Source organism: Chiloscyllium punctatum, chromosome 34, assembly GCF_047496795.1.
Source record: "Chiloscyllium punctatum isolate Juve2018m chromosome 34, sChiPun1.3, whole genome shotgun sequence".
In the NCBI taxonomy this organism is placed as follows: domain Eukaryota; kingdom Metazoa; phylum Chordata; class Chondrichthyes; order Orectolobiformes; family Hemiscylliidae; genus Chiloscyllium; species Chiloscyllium punctatum.
This window is the reverse complement of record NC_092772.1, coordinates 42,222,534-42,247,415: the sequence shown is the minus strand read 5'-3', so window position 1 is coordinate 42,247,415 and position 24,882 is coordinate 42,222,534. Positions and strand designations below refer to the sequence as shown.

At 42.6% G+C, this 24,882-nt stretch overlaps 1 protein-coding gene across 1 annotated transcript; it reads right to left on the bottom strand.

Moving 5' to 3' along the window:
* Positions 1-16,019: 16,019 nt before the first annotated feature.
* Positions 16,020-24,102, bottom strand: LOC140458726 (probable G-protein coupled receptor 139). Its single transcript, XM_072553388.1, has 2 exons — positions 23,955-24,102; positions 16,020-16,930 (listed from the first exon to the last, which is right to left on the bottom strand). The coding sequence occupies exons 1-2, from the start codon at positions 24,100-24,102 to the stop codon at positions 16,020-16,022; spliced, it is 1,059 nt and encodes a 352-aa protein (XP_072409489.1).
* Between the last annotated feature and the right edge of the window lie 780 nt (positions 24,103-24,882).

The window sequence follows — 24,882 nt, the reverse complement described above, 5'->3', positions numbered from 1 at the left end:
ACCCTCTCTCCCTCATAGCCCTACACATGGATGAAAAAAAAAACGCCATTTCGACTGGGACAACACATCTATCCTGGGACAGGCTAAGCAAAGACATGCCAGAGAATTCCTAGCGGCCTGGCACTCCAACCACCACGCCATAAACAAACACATAGACCTAGATGTCATCTATCAACTCCTCAGAAAACGAACAGGAAATGACATCACCACCATACCCAGGAACCCCATCCAGGAGAAAGATATAAATAGAAAGCAGGAGACAACAGCTTTGCTTAACTTGGAGGTCGCAACTGATGATGTTACCTAGCCAGGTAATGAAAGTCTAGATATCAAACCTACAGCTCAACGAGCAAACTTACACCCTAAACCTCAAACTGAGCTACAAACCTTCCCAAACCTTGCACATTATATTCTAGCAACATAAATGGCACCCCTCATGTCATGTGCATAAGTTTTTATTTTGCTGCGCTCATGTTTTATTTTCGAAACTTCCACGTTCTGTATATTTTGATAAATGATTTCCTGATTTTCTGTTGGGTTTAGTGGCTGGTATTTGCTGAGTAAATTGTTTTACACATGTCACGTTATGAATGTCCATTAAGCTCTCTCCATGTCAGTCTGCCCAAAAATACAGAATGGAAAGTGACATTATTTGGATGCGAGCATAAGAGGTACAGTTAGTAAGTTTGCAGATAGCACCAAAATTGGAGGTGTGGTGGACAGCGAAGAGGGTTACCTCAGATTACAACAGGATCTTGACCTGATAGGCCATTGGGCTGAGAAGTGGCAGATGGAGTTTAATTCAGATAAATGCGAGGTGCTGCATTTTGGGAAAGCAAATCTTACCAGGACTTATACACTTAATGGTAAGATCCTAGGGAGTTTTGCTGAACAAAGAGATCTTGGAGTGCAGGTTCATAGTTCCTTGAAAGTGGAGTTGCAGGTAGATAGGATAGTGAAGAAGGCGTTTGGTATGCTTTCCTTTATTGGTCAGAGTATTGAGCACAGGAGTTGGGAGGTCATGTTGTGGCTGTACACATCATTGGTTAGGCCACTGTTGGAATATTGCCTGCAATTCTGGTCTCCTTCCTATTGGAAGGACGTTGTGAAACTTGAAAGGGTTCAGAAAAGATTTACAAGGATGTATCCAGGTTGGAGGATTTGAGCTATAGGGAGAGCCTGAACTGGCTGGGGCTGTTTTCCCTGGAGCGTCGGAGGCTGAGGGGTGACCTTGTAGAGGTTTACAAAATTATGAGGGGCATGGATAGGATAAATAGACAAAGTCTTTTCCCTGGGGTCGGGAAGTCCAGACCGAGGGGAGATAGGTTTAGGGTGAGAGGGGAAAGGTATAGAAGAGATCTAATGGGTACTTTATTCACGCAGAGGGTTGTATGTGTATGGAATGAGCTGCCAGAGGATGTGGTGGAGGCTGGTACAATTTCAACATTTAAGAGGCATTTGGATGGGTATATGAATAGGAAGGGTTTGGAGAGATATGGGCTGGGCGCTGGCAGGTGGGATTAGATTGGGTTGGGATATCTGGTCTGTTTCCATGCTGTATATCCCAATGACCCTATGACTCTGTGACATTATTGGGTATCGTGAAATGACTATCGATTTTAGTAAAATCCCATTTGGTTCACCATTGCAGTTTGAGGAAAAATAAACAAAATCTTGTTTTGACCCACATGTGACTCCAGACCGAAAGGACTGGCCTATGATCAATTACTGATGGGCAAGAAATGTTGGTCTAAGAGGCAGCACCCATTTCCAATGAACTATTTTATTTTAAGGAAAGCATCATTTTAAGATATCTGTCTGTCATCTTCTGCATTTGAAGAAAGATTTTGAATTTAAACTGATGACTGTGGTCCCTCATTTCAGATATTATTAAATAATGTTTGAAAAAAATAATATTGTCTTCAGTCAGTTTCTCTATTCTCACTCACAAAGTTAATGACTCAACCTCTCTTGATTACAAGTCTCAATGGCTGATCTTTTCTGTGTTTGCTACTCAATAGGAACAGTACCTTCCAGAACTGAACCATTGATCCCTCTCCATCCTGTCGCCAGTCATTGAAAGCTAAAATTCATATTGATAGTTTTGCTCCTTTAAACTTGACTGTTCCTAGAAATTCTGGACACTATTGAGAATGTGAGGACTGCAAATGCTGGAGATCAGAGTCGAAAAGTGTGGTGCTGGAAAAGCACAGCCAGTCAGTCAGAATCCGAGGAGGAGGAGAATCGACGTTTCGAGCATTACCTCTTCTTCAGGAATGAGGGGTTGGCCCGAGGGGGTTGAGAGATAAATGGGAGGGGGTGGGGCTGGGGGGAAGGTAACTGGGAATGCAATAGGTAGGTAAAGGTGGGGTGTGATGGTGATAGGTTGGAGTGGAGGATGGAGCGTATAGGTGGGAAGGCAGTTGGACAGGTAGGACAGTTCATGAGAGCAGTGCCGAGTTGGAGGGCTGGATCTGGGATAAAGTGAGGGGAGGGGAAATGAGGAAACTGGTGAGATCCACATTGATCCCGTGTGATCCAAGGGTTACGGAGATAAGGCTGGAACAGGATACTGATTGGGAATGATCAGCCATGATCATATTGAATGGCGGTGCAGGCTCGAAGGGCTGAATGGCCTACTCCTGCATCTATTGTCTATTGTCTATTGTCTATTGATTGGACGGTCCCAGTATGGAATATAAGGTGTTTGTCATCCAGGCGTCAAGTGGCTGGAGGTTGGCGGTGGAAGAGACCCAGGACTTGCATGTCCTTGTCTGAGTGGGAGGGGGAATTAAAGTGTTTGGCCAATGGGTGATGGGCTTATTTAGTGTGCGTGTCCCAGAGATGTTCCACAAGTTGGCGCCCTGTCTCCCCTGTGAGAGGAGACCACGTCGAGAGCAATGGACACAGTAGATGAGGTGAGTGGAAGTACAGGTAAATCTCTATTGGATGTGGAAGGATTATTTGGGGCTTTGGGAAGAGGTGAGGGAGAGGTGTGACACAGGTTTTGCACCTCTTGTGGTGGCAAGGGAAGGTGCAATGAATGGAAAGAGTGATGGTAGGGGGGCGTGAAACTAACGAGGGAGTAGTGAGGGAAAGGTCTCTGCAGAATGCAAATGGGTGTGGGGAGAGAAACATCTCCCTGGTGGTGGGGTCTGTTTGTAGGTGGCAGAAATGCCTGAGGATGATGCGTTGTATCCGACGGTTGGTGGGGTGGACTGAGGACCGGGGCGTTCCATCCATGTTGTGACGGGAGGGGTGGGGTTCAAGGGCAAAGGTCTGGGAATTGGAGGAGATGCACTGGAGGGCATTGCTGACCACTTGGAAGGGAAATTGCAGTCTTTGAAGAAGGAGACTACCTGGAATGTTCTATAGTGGAATTGGTCTTCCTGAGAACAGATGCGGTGGAGGCGGAGGATTTGGGAATAAGGGATAACATTTTGAAAGGAGGCAGGATGGGAGGAGGCGTAGTCCAGGTAGCTGTGAGAGTCGGTGGGTTTGAAGTAGATGTCTGTGTTGAGTTAGTCGCCAGAATATTTTTTATATTCGTATATGGAATGAGGATATCGTTGGCTCGGCCAGCATTTATTGCCCATCCCTCATTGCCCAGCGGGCAGTTCAAAGCCAGCCACATTGCTGTGGGTCTACAGTCACCTGGAGGCCACCTGGCAGCTTCCTTCCTTGACGGGCACTAGAGAACCAGGTGGGGTTTTCTAACAATCGACAATGGATTCATGGTCATTATTAAACTCTTAATTCCAGATTTTTGTTGAATTCAAATTCCACCATCTGTCTTGGCAGGATTCACACCGGGCTCCCCTGAACATGGCCTGGGTCTGTGGATTAATATTCCTGCGATAATACCAGGAGGCCTTCACCTCCCGAGACAAGGCCATCATCTCCCCATAGAAATGGAGATGGAGAAGTCCAGAAAGCAAAGGGAGGTGTCTGAGATGGTCGAGGTGAATGTGAGGTCAAGGTGGAGGATGTTCGTGAAGTTAATGAACTGTTCAATCCCCTTATGGGAACATGAGGTGACGCTGATACAGTCATCGATGTAACGTTAGGAAAAGGTAAGGAATGGTGCCAGTGTAGTTACAGATGGACTGTTACACATAACCAACAAAGAGGTAGGCATAGCTGGGGCCCAATGTGGGTGCCCATGGCTACCCCTTTGGTCTGGAGGAAGTGGGAGGATTGGAAGGAGAAATTGTTGAAGGGCTCATGTTCAAAACATCAACTCTCTTGCTCCTCAGATGTTGCCTGACTGGCTGTGCTTCTCCAGCACCATACTTTTTGATTCTGCACAGTATGTCATGTTCCATCACCATCAAACACAATTAAGAAAGAACACAACTAAATTTAAACTGTATTGGGATCTTTGACTCGGTTAAGATAACTTCAGCTTAATCCCAGATGAGATGCTGCGAGACTGGTTGGCATGTGGGATTAATGATGTAAATATGAAAAAGCACCTTCCAGCTGAAGGCCAACTGGATCTTCAAACAGGGCACTACAACTGACATTAATGATTGGGAAATGTGACAAGTGGAGGAAATGAGTTGCAGGGTATTCTGGTGGAAGTGGATACCCTCACTAATTTGACTGAACTTGCAGAACACCATTTGTGTGAAGGTAATTGTCGAGCCACACTCGGGGCGTGTTCTGAACAGAGGGACTCAAGGTCAGCCCACTGCAAAACGCCAAAACAAAGTCAAGCCTTAGCCAAATGATTAATATTTTCTTCAGGACCTTGGCTGGCAAGTCATTGTAGTTGTTGTTGGTATGTGGACTTGAGAAAGCAAAGGAGCCCTACTACGCCTAAATTGAGTAAGAGGTCTCATAGGCCTCGTAGACCTGTATCTAGTAGAGCACACACCCTGCAAAGTCCACCTATTTATGAATTGGAACAGGTAAATTGCTTAGCAACATCCACATCAAGTGGAGTTGCAGGTGAACAGGATAATGAGAAAGGTTAGTGGTATGTTTGCTTTTATTGGTCAGAACTTGAGTATCAGAGGTGGGAGGCCATGTTGGATCTGTACAGTACATTGGTTAAACCACTTTTGGAATAATGCGTTCAATTATGGCTTCCCTGTGATACAAAAGAATGTAACATGGTTCAGTCAAATATTTCCAGCCTTTTGGAAATCTTTTTGTTACCAGGATTGGAGGATTTAAGCTATAGGGAGAGGCTGAATCGGCCTGGGGCTGTTTGAGAACGTAGAACATAGAACAATACAGCACAGAACAGGCCCTTCAACCCTCGATGTTGCGCCGACCTGTGAACTATTCTCAGCTCATACCCCCTAAACTATCCCAAAGTTATCCGTGTGCTTATCTAAGGATTGTTTAAATCTCCCTAATGTGGCTGAGTTAACTACATTGGCAGGCCTTATCACTCTCTGAGTGAAGAATCTGCATCTGACATCGGTCTAAAATCTAACACTGATTATTTTGTAGCTATGCCCTCGTACAATCTGACGTCATCATCCAAGGAAAAAGACTTTCACTGTCTACTTTGTCTCATCCTCTGATCATCTTGTATGTTTCTATCAAATCCCCTCTTAGCCTCTTCTCTCCAGTGAGAACAGACCCAAGTCTCTCAGCCTTTCTTCATAAGACCTTCCCTCCAGACCAGGCAACATCCTGGTAAATCCCGTCTGCACCTTTTCCAATGCTTCCACATCCTTCCTGTAATGGGGCGAACAGAACTGTACACAATATTCCAAGTGTGGCCGCATTTTGTATAGTTGCAGCATGATATTGCAGCTCCAGAACTCAATCCCTCTACCAATGAAACCTAACACACCGTATGCCTTCTGCACTATCCACCTGGGTGGCAACCTTCAGGGATCTATGTATATGGACTCCAAGATCCCTCTGCACATCCACACTGCCAAGAATGTGTCACTCCTACTCCCATGTGGTGGAATGCACTCCCATGTGCATTACTGTCAACCACTAATCACCTAAAGGGCAGGTCAGAGTCAGCCACACATTGCTGTGGGTCTGGAGTCACATGGAGCCAAGACCAAGTGAAAAAGGCAGTTTGCCTTCCCTGAGGAACATTCATGACCCAGATGGACATTCCAGTCAATTCAGAGTTGTTGTGTGGTTAGTTTTTTTTATTGCAGTGTTTTTATTTTCAATTTACATTTCACCATCTGCCGTGTTGACACTTGGATGATTACCTTGGAGTTCCAGTGAACAGAGCACAATGCCTAGTCCACCACCACCCTCAACCTTCGAAGACAGGCAGTTTGTCTGAATAAGGAAAGGTTTTACAGGGAGAAAGAAGAACTGGACAAGAGAATCCAAACTTTTGGGCAAATCCTATTTTTGTTTGTGTCTGTTATTAGTTTGAAACGTACAGTTTAAGACGGGAGATTCCCACATTTAAGGAAGATTTGACAAGATCTCCGCGGGGGATAAAGTTGGAATTGGCCTTATTTCCTTAAAGGAACAGCTCCTCTAAAACTGTGCCTGATGGATCCCTTCTGTTCGGAGCAGATGAATCTTGTCAACTGAGTGCAATTGATTGTAAACTTTATATTAATCTAGCAATGAGCGTAATCTTTTTAAAATGGTGAAAACAAATGTAAATATAACATATATGTGGGGTTATGGTGTGGTTTGTCATGTTATGATGCAGAAAATAAAATGTGACATGGAGTTAGTGACAGACATCATCAGCTTGACCTTGTTCTCTTGTTCTTCCTTCTTCAATCCATGGATTTTCCAGGGTCGACTACAGATTTCCTGGATCTCTGTGACTGGCCTGGAACAGTGTGCTGAATGGACTACTCCAATTCACAAGAGGAGCTTTCCCCACTGCACTGCTACCATGGGTTGAATGCTGCATACTGAGGTCCCACAGGCCAACTCTCCTCCTCACTGATTGAAGACACTCACTAGAAACAGGTTGTGTCTCATAGGTTAGCCTGGAAGCATTGAATCTGTATCAGTGAATGAAGGCTGTACTCAGGAACAGAAATGAAATAAACTTTCTATCCGAGCAAAAGAATGCAGGTGCAACAGGTAATTAAGAAGGCAAATGGGATTTTGTCCTTTATTGCGAAAGGAATTGAGTTTAAAAGCAGGGAGCTTATGTTGCAGCTGGATAGGGTGCTGGTGAGGGCACACCCGGAGTACTGTGGGCATTTTGAGAAAGGATGACAGGAAATGACATCACCATATGACATGACATCACCATGGGAAATGATATCACCAACCCAAAGAAACCAAAATACATGAATAGAAAGCAGGAAGATCAGCAATGCTTCGTCCAGAGGCACACTGATGTTGTTACCAAGTATGGTGACGAAACGTCTGAACATGAACCTTCCAGTGTAGTGAGAAAACCTGCATCCAGAACCTCAACCTGAGCTACAAATCTTCTCAAACCTCAGTAAAGACTATACGGACACTACGGGGGTGAAGGGAGGAGGTGAAAGTGTGGTAGGAGGAGGGCAGGTGCTGAGGAAAGAGACGTGGCTGTAGTACCGGGTTTGATTCAGGACGTGGCTGAAGATTGGAACAGAGGAGGTTCACTGGGTTGATTCTGGAGTTGAGGGGGATCGCTTATGAGGAGAGACTGAGTAGACTGGGATTATATTCATTGGAACTTAAAAGAATCTGGTGGGGGAGATCTCATAGAAACATATGAAATATGAAGGGAATCGATCAGCTAGAAGTAGAAAGGATGTTTCGACTGGCGGGTAAAACTCAGCCAGGAGGGCATAGCCTCAAAATTATAGGAAGCAGATTTAGTACCGAATAGAGAAGGAATGTCTTCACCCAGAGTGTTGTGAATCTGTAGAATTCCCTGTCCAGTAAGGTAGTTGAGGCTTCCTTAGTAAATGTTTTTAAAGCAAAGATAACTAATTTTTTGAACAGTAAAGGAATTAAGGATTATGGTGGGAGGATGAACTTCAAGTGAAGTTGAAGACACAAAAAGATCAGCCATGACCTTATTGAATGGCCAGACAGCCTACTCCTGCTCCGAGTTGGTGTATGTTCTCATGTTCTTGTCTGAGGTGAAGTCTGAGGGGAATGAAGGCAGAGGGGAACCAATGACATTTTGAGAATTCTGGAGGAGCTCACTGAACGGCATCTCTGAAAGTTAGAATCGGAAAAATGCTGTTCTGCATTGTAAGAGTTTAAGGTGAATCATAGTTACATGGAGATGGCAAACATAGATTCTTTCAAAATTGCCTTTGAGCGAGAAAGGAAGAAACAATCTCGATTTGTTCATCCAGTTGTAATACTGTGATATTGTGAAGACTTTTTCCTCTAGCATCCCTAACCCTTCAGGTTTGATGCACTGTGTTCAGGTTCAGAAAAACCTCGTCGTTCGGACAAAGTAAGCCCATATTTTTAAAGTTTGTTACAATGTGCTGTTACAACAACTACCCGATGAAGGAGCAGCGCTTTGAAAGCTAGTGCTTTCAAATAAACCTGTTGGACTTTAACCTAGTGTTGTGTGATGTTAAACCTGTTACAACATGGTGGTGAACCCCTCTGTTATTTCAACCAAACACGCAGAAAAGTTTACCTCATAATCTGTTAACGTATGAGTGACAGAGAACTCCTCAAATTCCACTATTAGATTAGATTACTTAGATTGGATTAGATTACTTACAGTGTGGAAACAGGCCCTTCGGCCCAACGAGTCTACACCGACCCTCCAAAGAGCAACCCACCCAGACCCAATACCCTATATTTACCCCTTCACCTAACAATACGGGCAATTCAGCGTGGCCAATTCACCTAACCTGCACATTTTTTGGACTGTGGGAGGAAACCAGAGCACACGGAGGAAACCCACGCAGAAACGAGGAGAATGTGCAAACTCCACACACACAGTTGCCTGAGGCAGGAATTGAATCCAGGTCTCTGGCGCTGTGAGGCAGCAGTGCTAACCACTGTGCATATCAATTTAAGCATTAAAGCATATCAATTTATTCTTTAACTCTAAAAGTGAGCATAAAACAACAACCACAAGGTGTATTTACAACGCTAAAGCTCCTTTCCCTTAAATACTTGTTATCTACCACTCACATGATAACAACGTACTGGTCCAATAAAAGCCCTTGTTAAAACTACAGCAACTTAATTTTCAAAACCAGACAGCGGTTGTTGTCTCTGGTGTCTGTCTTCCTCTGGCTGTGGATCTCCCTGGCTCATCATCCATCTTTTGCAACAAAGATGTTTCATATGAAAAAGATACCTTTGATAAGGAGTGTTTTGAATGGCAGGTTGTCACTCCAGATGTCAGGTTGTCATTCTCTCTGGCTAATTCTCAAATGCCTCCTTATTTATATCCCAAACCTCGGATATTGACAAAACAGTAAAATTCAAATTAGATTGGGTTTTCGTCTCCTGGGCCATAATTTAGACTGATGGTTTAAAGTCAACTGCTGGTCAAAACAACTGAGGTATCTAGTTTACAGGCAACTGTTGCGTATTTTCAATTTTCCAGTCCATTTTGAGACTGCTAGTCAGTCACATGACAGTTGCCTGCATTCTTTCACTGCCAAAACACCTTTCACTCTCTCTTAAAGGTACAGTACACACCTTCAACTTCACAACAGTGAAGCCAAACAAACAAGAAATGATATTCTCCACTTCTACATTTTCAAGCTGCCAACAATCCTTTATGTGTTAATTCTCCATATACCTCCTGTCCATTGTCAAAAGTAAATTGGAGCATGTATTTGTCTGGGTTTACATCTTTTACTGGGCACTGGATATTATTTCTCAGTAAAGTTCCAACAGTGTCCTGGTTACATTGGACCCTCTGATATTCCATTGGTTTGTAGTTTCCTGACCCAGCTGAGAGTCCGTACAATTGAATTTTGAGCTGTTAGTAGGTAACTAACCAGAGGCCTGTCTACCAAACATGCACACAAGAAACAAGAGGAGGCCATTTGGCCCTTCGAACCTGCTCGCCATTCTGTAAGATCGTGGCTGATTTGAGTTTAGATGCAACTCTACATTCCTGCAAAATACATTGCCTCACACTTCCCCACATCTCTATAGCTACATTCATATTCACTCTGAAGAAGCCCCACCTAACAATGGATCTCCTCTGGACCTTGAATTGAATGAAATACTGACCTACATTTGTATGAGGGCAGTCTCAGTCAGTAATAGAGAGACCACAGGGAGCCTTCCCTTTGCCTGCCTCAGCCTGTTTTGGGATGGTCTGGAGTAGTTGGAACAGATGCAACAACTTGAAATAACATAGCGACCAGTCCGTGAGAGAATTTCAAAGGAGAGCTGAAAATTTCAAGAAGGGGCTGCAAAAAGAAAAAGAAAAGTCCTGGGAACTATCACTCCGTGAGCTGGATTGGAGTGTATCAGCTAGAACAGGTTTCACAACTTCCTTTTTTTTCAAAGGAGTACAGAGGCTGATGGGTGACCTGATAGAAGTACATAAAATTGTGGGTAATCGGAGTCCTTTCCCCTGGGAGGCAATGTCAAACACTAAGAGGTATCGTTTTAAGTGAGAGGTGGAAACTTTAAATAAGATGTGAGAGACAAGTTCTTTAAACAGAGGGTGTCTAGAACACGCTGCCTGGAGAGGTTGGAGAAGTGGATACAGTAGCAACGTTTAAGAAGGGTAACACCATGAGCAGAGAGATGGAGTTGGTTGCCATGGCATCATGCTTGGTACAGATGCAATGAGTTGAAGGCCTGTTCCTGTGATGTACTGTTCTATTCTCTATGATTGGCAGGTTTCCAATGTAACACCTTCATTTAAAATAGGAAAAAGATTATGTTACAGATGGAACAAATATAGATTGGATGGCAAGTGCACAGGGGAACAGATAAGTTAACTAAGTGGGCAAAAGCATTCCCGATAAAATGTAATATGGGAAGATGTGATGTCATGCACTTTGACAGGAAAAATGGACAAGCTGAATATTACTTAAATGAAGAAAACAAGGTAACATCAATGTTCAGCAAGCACTAACAGAAGCAAAGAAGCACTGGCCAATTTTTGAAAAGAAATGGAGTATAAAAATAGGTCGATCTCACGATAATTATATCAGGTACTAATTAGATGACAATTGGAATATTGTGAAATGCTATGTGCCCCTTCTGTAAGGAAGTACATATTGGCATTGGAGACAGTCCAGGGAAGGAACACTGGGTTGAACCCAGTTATGAAGAGATTATCTGATGAGGAAAGGTTGGGTAGGTGTGGACCTATACACACTGGAGTTGAGAAGAATGAGAGACTACCCTATAGAAACCTCTCAGAGTCTTAGGACACATTACAAGGCAGATGTGGAAATATTATTTCTCATTCCAGGCAGTTATAGGGTCAGTAGGTGTAATCTCTGCAAGGTGTTTCCTATTTAAAACAGAGATGAAGAGGGACTTCTCCCCTGTCTCTGAACCACGAGGCCCTGGTTCAACTCCCACCTGCTTTAGAGGTGTGTCTTCACATTGCTGAGCAGGTTGGGTAGAAAATAGGTTTAAAACAACTAGACTACAGCTAAGGTAAAGCAGTTTTTAAAAAAATTACTTACCGGTAGCGGACAGCAGTGTTTTCCCTTTCATAGAAGGAGCGGGAGCAGCGGGGGAAGTGACGGGGACCAGAGAGGCAGCCAGGAAGGAAAGCAGTGACCATATATATCAGCAAGGTGGCTATGGGTGGAAATTCGGAACAGCAAGGGAGTAGTCACCTTGTTAGCGGTTTACTACAGGCCCCTCAATAGCAGCAGGGAGATGGAAGAAAGCATAGGTCGGCAAATTTTGCAAAAGTGTGGTGGTAGTAGGATTGTTGTAATGGGTGACTTTAACTTTCCCGATATTGATTGGAACCTCCTTCGAGCAGAAGATTTGAATGGAGCTGGTTTTGTAAGGTGTGTTCAGGAGGGTTTCCTAACTCAGTACGTTGACAGGCCGACGAGGGGAGAGGCCATTCTAGACTGAGTGCTCGTAAACGAGCCGGGGCAGGTATCAGATCTTGTGGTGGGAGAGCATTTTGGTGATAGTGACCACAATTACCTCACATTCTACATAGCTATGGAGAAGGAGAGGATTAGGCAAAATGGGAGGATATTTAATTGGGGAAGAGGAAACTATGATGCGATTAGACATGAATTCGGAAGCATGGATTGGGAGCAATTGTTCCATGGTAAAGGCACTACAGACATGTGGAGACTGTTTAAGGAACAGTTGTTGCAAGTGATGAATAAATATGTCCCTCTGAGACAGACAAGAAGGGGTAAGATAAAGGAACTTTGGATGACGAGAGCGGTGGAGCTTCTCGTCAAAAGGAAGAAGGTAGCTTACATAAGGTGGAGGAAGCTAGGGTCAAGCTCAGCTCTAGAGGATTACAGGCAGGTGAGGAAGGAGCTCAAAAATGGTCTGAGGAGAGCCAGGAGGGGGCACGAGAATGGCTTGGCAGAATGGATTAGGGAGAACACAAAGGCATTTTACACTTACATGAGCAATAGGAAAATGGTCAAAGAAAGAGTAGGGCTGATTAGGGATAGCATAGGGACTTGTGTGTGGAGTCTGAGGAGGTAGGGGAATCTCTAAATGAGTTTTTTGCTTCTGTCTTTATGAAAGAAATGAACTTTGTCATGAATGAAATCTTTGAAGAGCAGCTGTACATGCTGGAATGGATAGAAATAGAGGAAGCTGATGTGCTAAAAATTTTTTCAAACATTAAGATTGACAAGTCACCAGGGCCAGACCAGATTTGTCCTCAGCTACTTTGGGAAACGAGAGATGCAATTGCTTCGCCACTTGCGAAGATCTTTTCATCCTCGCTCTCCACTGGAGTCGTACCTGAGGACTGGAGAGAGGCAAATGTAATTCCTCTCTTCAAGAAAGGAAATAGGGAAATCCTTGGCAATTACAGACCAGTAAGTCTCACGTCTGTCCTCTGCAAGGTGTTAGAAAGGATTCTGAGGAATAGGATTTATGACCATCTGGAAGAGCATGGCTTGATTAAATGCAGTCAACACAGCTTTGTGAGGGGCAGGTCATGCCTCACAAACCTTATTGAGTTCTTTAAGGATGTGACTAGAAACGTTGATGAGGGTCGTGCTGTGGATGTGGTGTATATGGACTTCAGCAAGGCTTTTGATAAGGTTCCTCATGGTAGGCTCATTCAGAAGTTCAGGAGGAATGGGATACAGGGGAACATAGCTGTCTGGATGCAGAATTGGCTGGCCAACTGTAGACAGCAAGTGGTAGTTGAAGGAATGTATTCTGCCTGGAAATCTGTGGTGAGTGGTGTTCCACAGGGATCTGTCCTTGGGCCTCTACTGTTTGTAATTTTTACTAATGACTTGGATGAGGGGATTGAAAGTTGGGTCAGCAAGTTTGAGGACGACACAAAGGTTGGTGGAGTCGCTGACAGCTGTTGTAGGCTGCAGCAGGACATTGACAGGATGCAGAGATGGGCTGAGAGGTGGCAGATGGAGTTCAACCTGGATAAATGTGAGGTTACGCATTTTGGAAGGTCGAATTTGAAAGCTGAGTACAGGATTAAGGATAAGATTGTTGGCACTGTGGAGGAACAGAGGGATCTTGGTGTGCAGTTACATAGATCAATTAAATGGCCACCCAAGTGGACAGGGTTGTTAAGAAAGCATATGGTGTTTTGGCTTTCATTAACAGGGGTATTGAGTTTAAGAGTCGTGAGATCTTGTTGCAGCTCTATAAAACTTTGGTTAGACTGCACTTGCAATACTGTGTCCAGTTCTGGTCGCCTTATTATAGGAAAGATGTGGATGCTCTGGAGAGGGTTCAGAGGAGGTTTACCAGGATGCTGCCTGGACTGGAGGGCTTATCTTATGAAGAGAGGTTGACTGAGATCGGACTTTTTTCATTGGAGAAAAGGAGGAGGAGAGGGGACCTAATTGAGGTATACAAGATAATGAGAGGCACAGGTAGAGTCGATAGCCAGAGACTATTTCCCAGGGCAGAAATGACTAACACGAGGGGTCATAGTTTTCAGCTGGTTGGAGGAAAGTATAGAGGGGATGTCAGAGGCGGGTCCTTTACACAGGGAGTTGTGAGATCATGGAATGCGTTGCCATCAGCAGTTGTGGAGGCAGGGTCATTGGGGACATTTAAGAGACTGCTGGACATGCATATGGCCACAGAAAGTTGAGGGTGCATACATGAGGATCAATGGTCGGCACAACATCGTGGGCTGAAGGGCCTGTTCTGTGTTGTACTGTTCTATGTTCTAAGTTCTAAACAAACTTCTCTCAGAGTGTATCTGTGGAATTCTTTAATGTAGAAGGCTGCAGAGTCCTCGGTGTCTTTTTTTTTATGGTTCATTTAGAGATCAATAACTTTAGTTCCAATACTTTGTAACTAATGGCATAGTCCAATTATGCAAAGAAATGCTCCTTTAATCGCAAATAATCAATATACATTCAGCACCATTCAGTTTGAACAGGGTTATGAAGTATATGGAAATTTAAGATAATCAGATTTCTAATTAATAAAAGGTTAATGGGGTCAGTACTGCAAACTGTGTGGTTAACGATTATCACTGCAACCATGAGGTTATTGAAGGAAGAAAGAGATTCAATTGGCTAAATTGTCTACTTCTTCTCCTTCCCCGCAATGGTCTTATGGTCTCAATAGCGATAAAAGAAACACGATATTGTGATGAAAAGAGTCCAACCATCCGACAATTAATAGCAGAACCACTGCCTTCCAAAGGCAAGACACAGCATGAAGATATAAATGTTGGCTTTCATGCTTCAGGTATTTTTAAAGGGTCATTTGGAGATATATAACTTGAGTTCACATAATTTATAACAAACAGTATGGTCCAATTATTCAACGAATTTTCCTTTATTCAAAATTCAGCAACCATTCAGATTGGGCAGGTTTCTGGAAGATAAAGTATCACCTGTAAATGTGAGTTAAGGACATTTGTGTGAAAGACAGAGCCACCACTTAGAATGACTTTCAGAAACAGAACAGGTAAAGGAGGGAGGTTATGTGCAGATAGAAACACTTTTGAGTCTTCACTTTGCTGAACAGCCAAGTCATCAATAAATATCAAAATACATACATGATTTATTTGCATCTGTGCAAAATTGAAACAGAAAAGAGTTGAAGTTATATTATCATAATAGAACATCAGTGTCAGCTGTAAATTAGAGTTTATACCTTTGGTTCTCATACTGCAGAAAGCAAAGATAAAGAACCACTGGAAAAAGCAGAATAAAAGATTTCCAAGATGACAGCATATCAGAGAGTTCACAGCTATCTGAAAAGATTGCAAATGTTTGTATTTGGTCCCTTGTTTTCGAAAGTGAGACACCAGAATTACAAGATGATGACTAATAGATACAATAGAGCACTAGGAGAAAAATGTTCCATTAGCCAAGAGGTTACAAAGTGGAACTCACTGCCACGTGGTATGATAGAAACACATAACTTTCAATTCATTAGCAGAAAGTTGGAAATATATGGACAAGATCTAGAAAATGGTAGAATTGGAGTATTCTATAGACCATTGACAAAAGCATGGAATAATAGAACAAAGTTTCCATAATCTGTTATAAAAGTGAAAGTGCTGACAAAACTCAGCAGGTCTGTGAATGCCTGTGGAGAGAGAAAAATAGAGTTGACATTTGGAGTCTAATATAACTGTCCTTCATAACAGAAGAACTGCACATTTGTCCTATACAGCCAAATTCTACATTGTATGTATCTGGTGATTTACAACTCTGAACTGTAACTCAGATGTATCTACCTAGCAAGAGATGAATTAATTACAAAAGGAATGGGAAATCCATTTCAGTACAAAATAGCTGAATCAGAGAGCAAAAGTCACAATGTCCTTCCACAAACAAAATGGTATAAACATTATTAAAGAACATCATGCTGTTTCCTAAACCATGCAATTGTTCTGCTATTGTTCAACATTTCAGAATACTAGTAATTCCTGGTATCACTCATTCTGTGGAATTGAGCTACACATTTCATTCAATGACTGGAAACAACAGGACACTTTGTGCTCAGTTCCTTATTTTATTGATTAATTCAACAAATGACAACAATGGATATTTCAGTGCATTCATGAACTGCTCTCTGAACTTTGACTGAATCACCCCATAAATAAAAGTATTGGTGCAGCAACTCAAACTCAGCAGCATAAATCCAGCCTGCTGAAATAAATACAATGAGCCCTCATAATGTTCTGGATTTGTTCCTGTAATATTATAGTACAAAAAATGTAGAACAGCCACTGACCACAGCAGTATGAAGCTGGCTGATATAGTGAAGAGTAGAATTGCTGATTTCCATCTGCTCTCCACCTCTGGGTCTTTATGATTTCCTCCTTTACACTGCCCTCTCAGTCGCTTACGGACTCGACTGGCTACCAAGATGTGTCTGACTGTCAGTGCATTGAGCAATAAAATTAAAGCAAATGGAAGCAATGGGGTTAAAACTGTGGCAAACCAATCAACACCCACCCATCCTGGCTCAGTATAATAGCTTGCTTTTGAATCACAAAACCATGACACATTGTCTATTATTTCTTTGGGTTCAATTACAAAATACAAAGGAATATTTTTTAAACTGAGCAGAATCAAGGTTGATGCTAGAATCACAGCTGCAGTTCTGTTTGTACAATATTTAGTTTTCAGCTTCTGGCAACAAATGGCAACAAATCGGTCAAATGAGAAAGTGATGGTGAACCAGACTGAACAATCTATTGATGCATGAACTAGAAGAGTGAGAAAACTACACACAGGAGTGATTTCAAGAAAAGATTGTGGAAAATAATAATGGGTCACCTGTGACAGTATGACATCAGTTATAATGACCAAAAGATCTGCAGCTGCCATAGCCACGAGATAATATGTAGTACACGTGGATAGTCCACATTTCCCTTGGGACAGGATCATAATCGCAACTAAGTTAACTGTAAGGAAGACAAGAGGAAAGATGCACTAAATTACTTATAAAACAACCACCACATCTGAGTCCAGAGACTAGATTACCCTTAAAATTCATTGATTTGGGAGGGTAAAGAGAATCTTTTTAAAATTTAAATTTCCACACTGGCATGATACAACTTTCTTTCTTTTCCTTTTAATAGTGTCAAGATGCAATGTTATTGAAAAGGATAATTGGCTGCATTATTTCAATGTGACTGACACCATGCAAGGTAACCTTTCGCTGTGATCTACCAGCACTCACTGACTTTGAAAACTGGGTTACTGAAGAGATGCAGAAACAATTTTCCTCACTATTTGAAACTTCAAGGATGGCCAGACAATGAAGTGCCAGACTAAAGTAAGGTTTTTTTCATAGATATTCAGTGCAATTTTGTTCGAGATCCAGCAAAAGAAAATGTAAGCATAAGTAGGTTTTAGAGCAAAACTGGAAGGGGAGAGGCAGTTGCTGAAGGAATAAGGATCATGTGCTGAAGGAGCATATAATGGCCAACAACTCAGTCACTGAATTTATGTCTAGACTTGGCAAATGCACAGGAGACCTCTTCAGGACTAGAGAAGTGAACATAATAAATTCATAGAAGTAGAATTACTTAGTTATTTCAACTAGAAGGATTTTGTGACCTGGGCTCCTGGACAGGAAGGAGGTGAACATTTACCCAAAGTTAACAGAAGGAACTATAAAAAAGAGTTTGTTCTCCAACAGGGAAGTTCTGATTCCACTAATATTAAATTATGTGAATACAAATCGTAAAGCAACAATTAACATCATGGTGTTCATGTTACATACTTTCTTTCCTAATTGGTAAGACACCACACATACAGGTCACGATTTTAACTGAGTTTGGGGATAACGCTAAAACATTCAACAAGCTTCTTGTTAACATTTTATTTTGCAAATTGCTGAATGAGGATAAATGGAGTTTCATCAAAGTTGGTATTGGGACAATATTTGCTCACCATTAGAACAAACAGATCACTCAAGCAGTTGGATGTATTAAAATAGTTTATTCAATGAACCAAGCATTTCATTATTAAGAGTTTACCATTATCATTTATGGCTCTGGGACTCACATCATTATTGTGAAAAGACAGCACATTTGTACTTCAGTTACACATTCCTGAACTCAGAAGGACACTTCATTGAGTTATACCTGAAAGATTGAAAGGCTACATGAAGGGTTGGTTGAATCCTATTTAAGGACTGGTTTATCCAATCTTACTTCCAGAAGTGGAATGAGCAAGAAATAAATCAAAAACTTCACTCAACATATTAGTGAGAGAAAAAGATACACTTATGGCTGAGAGATTGGAGCGTCTCCATGTGCATAAAAAAAGATAACATTAGTATTTAATTAGATTAGATTCCCAACAGTATGAAAGAGGCCCTTTGGCCCAACAAGTCCACACCAACTCTCCAAAGACCAATCCATCCAGACCCATACCCATAGCCTATATTAACCCCAGACTAATACACCGAATACTATGGGCAATTTAGCATGGCCACCTGACCTGCATACCTTCAGTTTGGGGGAGGAAGGGTAGTAATGAAGGGTATGTTGATGAGTTTGATCTTAGAGTAGGATAGAGTAGCATTGATGGCTGAAGGGTCTGTACTGTGCTATACTGTTCTATATTCTTAGAATCACTGTTACTTTAATATTTTTGCTAATAAGCGCATTAAGGGATTCAATGTTAACTACTCACTGGCAAGTAAAACATTCAGGGCAATACCCATAGGAAGCCCACACAGACACGGGAAGAATGTGCAAACTCCACACAAACAGTTGCCAGAGGCTCGAATCAAACCAGGATCCCTGGCACTGTGAGGTATCAGTGCTAACCATGCTGCCCCTATACTGGGAAAAACATGTCATTGCATGGGTAATTTGACTACTGTAAGAGCACTGAATGTGGTGCTGGAATAGCACATTATTTCAGCAGCATCCAAGGAGCAGGGGAATCGATGTTTCGGGGTTTGTCCTGCTCCTCGCATGCTGCCTGACCTGCTGTGCTTTTCCAGCATCACATTTTTAACTCTGATTTCCAGCATCAGCAGTCCTCACTCTCTCCTACTATAGGAGGTTTGCCCTGAATGTTTTAATTGTCAGTGAGTCGTTAACATTGAATCCCTGAATGCGCTTATTAGCAAAAATATTAAAGTAACAGTGATTCTAAGAATATAGAACAGTATAGCACAGTACAGACCCTTCAGCCATCAATGCTACTCTATCCTACTCTAAGATCAAACTCATCAACATACCCTTCATTACTATCATCCAAGTGCCTCTCCAAGAGTCGCTTAAATGTCCCTAATGTCTCTCGCTCTGCTACCACTGCCGGCAGTGCATTCCACTCTCTGTGTAAAGAATCTACCTCTCACATCTCCCCTAAACCTTCCTCCAATCACTTAATAATTACACCCCTTATGATACACATTTCCTCCTGGGGTAAGTGTCTCTGGCTATTCAGTCTATCTATGTCTCTCATTATCTTGTACACCTTTATCAAGTCTCCTCTCATCCTTCTCCGCTCAAATGAGAAAAGCCCAAGCACCCTCAGACTTTTTTCATTTGATATATGCTCCAGTTCAGGTAGCATCCTGGCAAATCTTCTCTGCACTCTCTCTAGAGCTTACACATCCTTCCTATAATGAAGGGACTAGAACTGACACAAATTTCTAAGTATGGTCTAACCAGGGCTTAATAGAGATGCAGCATGACCGCATGATTTTTAAACTCAATCCCTCTGCTAATGAAAGCCTACACCCCACACCCCTTCTTAACAACGTTATCAACTTGGCTCACAAGTTTTAGGGATCCATTATCCCTCTGTTCCTCCACACTGCCAAGAATCCTGCATTTAACCTGTACGCTGTATTCAAATTTGACCTTCCAAAGTGAATCACCTCACACTTCTCCAGGTTGAACTCTATCCGTCAATTCTCAGCCCATTCTGCACCCTGTCAACGTCTCCCTGTAACCTACAACAGCCCTCCATACTATCCACAATTTCACCAACCTTCATGTCATTGGCAAAATTACTGATCCACACTTCCCCTTCCTCATCCAAGTCATTTCTAAAAATCACAAAGAGCGCAGGCCCCGAAGAGATACCTATGGAATACCCTGGTCACCGAGCTCCAAGCTAAGACCATAAGACCATAAGACCATAAGACATAGGAGTGGAAGTAAGGCCATTCGGCCCATCGAGTCCACTCCGCCATTCAATCATGGCTGATGGGCACTTCAACTCCACTGACCCGCATTCTCCCCGTAGCCCTTAATTCCCCAAGACAACAAGAATCTATCAATCTCTGCCTTGAAGACATTTAGCGTCCCGGCCTCCACTGCACTCTGCGGCAATGAATTCCACAGGCCCACCACTCTCTGGCTGAAGAAATGTCTCCGCATTTCTGTTCTGAATTTACCCCCTCTAATTCTAAGGCTGTGTCCACGGGCCCTAGTCTCCTCACCTAACGGAAACAATTTCCGAGCATCCACCCTTTCCAAGCCATGTGTTATCTTGTATGTCTCTATTAGGTCTCCCCTTAATCTTCTAAACTCCAATGGATACAATTCCAGGATTCTCAGCTGTTCCTCATATGTTAGACCTACCATTCCAGGGATCATCCGTGTGAATCTCCGCTGGACACATTCCAGTGCCAGTATGTCCTTCCTGAGGTGTGGGGACCAAAACTGGACACAGTACTCCAAATGGGGCCTAACCAAAGCTTTATAAAGTCTCAGTAGCACAATGGTGTTTTTATATTCCAACCCTCTTGAGATAAGTGACAACATCGCATTCGCTTTCTTAATCACAGACTCAACCTGCATGTTTACCTTCAGAAAATCCTCGACTAGCACTCCCGGATCCCTTTGTACTTTGGCTTTACGAATTTTCTCACCGTTTAGAAAGTAGTCTGTGCTTTTATTCTTTTTGCCAAAGTGCAAGACCTCGCATTTGTTCACGTTGAATTCCATCAGCCATTTCCTGGACCACTCTCCCAAACTGTTTAGATCCTTCTGCAGCCTCCCCACTTCCTCAGTACTACCTGCCTGTCCACCTAACTTCGTATCATCTGCAAACTTTGCTAGGATTTCCCCAGTCCCTTCATCCAGATCATTAATATATAATGCGAACAGCTGCAGCCCCAACACTGAACCCTGCGGGACACCGCTTGTCACCGGCTGCCATTCTGAAAAAGAACCTTTTATCCCAACTCTCTGCCTTCTGTCAGACAGCCAATCCTCATTCCATCCCAGTAGCTCACCTCGAACACCATTGGCTCTCACCTTGCTGAGCAGCCTCCTGTGTGGCACCTTATCAAAGGCTTTTTGGAAGTCTAGATAGACCACATCCACTGGGTTTCCCTGATCTAACCTACTTGTCACCTCTTCAAAGAATACCAACAGGTTTGTCAGGCATGACCTCCCCTTACTAATTCCATGTTGACTTGTTCTAAAAAGACTCTGCTCTTCTAAGAATTTAGAAGCCTCATCCTTAATGATGGATTCTAGAATTTTACCAACTGAATACGTTCCATCTGCTATTACACTCTGCCTTCTATGGGGCAGCCCATTCTATATCCAGCTGGCTAACTTGCCCAATATCCCATGCCTCCTTACTTTCTGAATGAGCTACATTGGGGAATCTTATCAAACGCCTTGCTAAAATCTATATACACCACATCCACTGCTCTCCCTTCATCAATGTCTTTTGTCACATCCTCAAAGAATTCTGTACGGCTTGTGAGGCATGATTTGCCCTTCACAAAGCCAAGCTGACTATCTCTAATCAAGCTTTGCCTTTCCAAATAAACATAGATCTTGTCTCTCAGAATCCTCACCAATAATTTATCCACCACAGATTGGTGGTTAAGACTGACTGGTCTTTAATCCCAGGGTTATCCTTATTCCCTATCTTGAACAAGGGAATAACATTTGCCACCTTCCAATCATCTGATACTACTCCTGTGGGCAGTGAGGATGTGAAGATTATCAGCAAAGATGCAGCAATCTCTTCCCTTGCTTCCGGTAGCAACTTTGGTTATATCCCGTCTGGCCCAGGTGACTTAAATATCCTTATTTTTAAAAGCATTTCTACCACATTCTCCATCTTACCATCAACATGTTTGAGCATATCAGCCTGTTTCACACTGTCCTCACAAATGACAAGGTCCCTTTCACTAGTGGATACTGAAGCAAAGTATTCATGAAGGACCTCCCCACCTCCTCCGACTCCAGGCATAACTTTCCTTCATTATCCCAGATCTGGCCATCTACTGTAATTCTGGCTATCCTCTTGTTCCTCACAAAAGTATAGAATGCCTTGGGGTTTTCCCTAATGCTACCCGCCAAGGCTTTTCATGTCCCCTTCTAGCACTTCTTCAGCTCTTTCTTCAGTTCCTTCCTGGTGACCTTGTAAGTCTCTAGAGCCCTGTCTCATCCCTTGTCACCCAAGGTTCCTTCACCCTACCAACCTTTCCTTGCTGGAGTGGGACAAACCTATCCAGCACTCACAGTAAGAGCTCCCTAAACAACTTCCAGATTTACGTCCTGCATTTCTCGAAGGACAACTGTTTTCAATTTATTCTCCACAGCTCTTGCTTAATATCACTATAATTCCCCCTCCCCTAATTAAATACTTTCCCAAGCCATCTACTCCTATCCCTCTCCATGACTATAGTAAAGGTCAGGGAGTTGTGATCACTATCACTGAAATGTCCTCCCACCGAGAGAGCTGATGCCTGACTTGGTTCATGGCCAAGCATTCAATCCAATATGGCCTTCCCTCTTGTTGATTCCTTCCTGAACATACCTGACAAAATCTGCTCCCATCCAAACTATTTGCACTCAAAAGGTTCCAACCAATATTCACGAAGTTAAAAATCACACAACACCAGGTTTTAGTCCAACAGGTTTATTTGGAAGGACTAGTTTTCGAGGTGCTGCCTCTTCATCAGGTGGTTGTCACTTTTTACCTTTGTCCACCCCAGCCCAACCCAACTCCTCCAAATCATGAATATTAGTGAAGTTGAAGTCACCCACAACAAATCTATTACTTCTGCACCTTTCCAAAATCTGTCTCTCCATCTGCTTCTCCTGGTCTCTGTTGTGATTTGGGGGTCTGTGGAAAGCTCCCAACAAAGTGACTGCTCCCTTCCTGTGTTCTGACTTCCAGCCTCTTTGATGATCTCCCTTTCTGCTGCTGTGATACTATCTCTGATGAGCAATGCCACGCCCCTCTCTCTTTTACCTCCCTCCTTATTCCTTTTGAAACATCTAAGCCCCAGACCATCCAACAACAATTCCTGTCCCTCTGATACCCAACTATTAAAGTAAAATCTTGAATTGCCCATTGTTACCTTCATTGAGCAAGAATGAAAATCTGTGGATGAGAAATCAATCATCTGCAACCTGGTACCATCGTAACCTCATTTCTATACTGAACCAAGCACTATTGGAGAAATAGAATCCATTTCACACCAGTGGGTAACCTGCACACAGTACTGTTCGACAAAGGGAAATGTGGTTAATACACAAATACTATTGCAAGGTGTTCTCCTCCTGTTGGCCAACCACACTCAATATAATTTGACAGGAACAAAAATTCTCAGCTATTCCTTCATCAAAAGGGCTGACTGAGCTAAGATCTGAGTCAACGATGCAAAATGTTTCAGCACAGGCAGAAGGTTATTCAGTATACACAGGAAGTTAACAAAAAACAGAGTTTTATATTCACTAGAACATAATTAAGAAAAAACCTCTATTAGCAATTCAGGACACTTGAGTTCAAGAAAAAATATTTTGCTGAATGCATATACAAAGCTGGTCAGTGGAACACCATGTTCCAGTATAAATCTGAAAAGTAGGGATAATCTTCACCCACTACACTTCACACACACACACACAGGCAGACACACACGGACAGACGGACCCACACAAACAAAAGCATGTTTAAAGACCATCAATTATTACCCACACATACCAGGAACACCAATAACAGCAATAATGGTGTTGTACATTTTTTCAACCTGTTCAAGTGTATCAATCATTCTCTCCTGCCAATTCTCTGAAATCCGTTCTGAAGGTATATATGCCTGCAACTGGTAATTTATGTACAGTGGGTTCGACATGGGCCATTGAGTTTACATAGAGGCGTAAAAATTAGATTGTTTCTGTCTAACTGAGCGGATGACGACAGCCTAACTAAATCCCTTCTGTGATTCATAATGATGAAGCAATTGAATTGAAAATTTAAAAAAAACAACAGGCTGGAGAATTCTGTTTGCACTTGTCAGGTAATGATAATTGCAGCATATGTTTTCCAGCAATGGCTCTGTCCTTTGTAATATGACCAGTGTCAATTCTAGATTTCATTGTTTCAGGGTTGCCTTCACTGTATTGTGTATATTAATTAAGTGATTATCAGATCACAGAGCCCCCTCTTTGTCATATGACACTGAGTACTTCATGTCTATGGAAACTTTTATTGATATGAAACCACGACATATTACAATACCTTGAGCGAACAGATTTGACTGATACAGCATCTCAGGTTAACAGAATTGCAAAAATAAAAACTAGCATTATGGAGCCATTATTGCGAGGGTTTCCCTGTCACTAAAGAAAGAATAGGTTGCTGATTGTTTCTCTAAGAAATAGAAGGCAAAAGGGTGGCCTTATACAATCAATATGAACACAATATGAAAGTGTGTGATGGGGCAAGGGAGGACAATATGGTTTCTGTTACAGGCAGGACTAACATGCACAGCCATAAATATTAAATAGTCATTTCAAAAAGGAATGGAAGATTACTCAGGGAGTGGCTATTGTGGCAATTCTCTTTCATCACTGTCAATGGATACAGGAGCATTGTGCCATCATGAGGAAGCATATCAGGAACAAGCAGATGA

Coding starts and splice junctions, on each gene's coding strand:
- LOC140458726 (XM_072553388.1), bottom strand. CDS start 24,102: ATGTCGAACCCACTGTACATAAATTACCAGTTGCAGGCATATATACCT. Junction 16,931..23,954: donor TGCTGTTATTGGTGTTCCTG/GTATGTGTGGGT, acceptor TCTTCCTTACAG/TTAACTTAGTTGCGATTATG.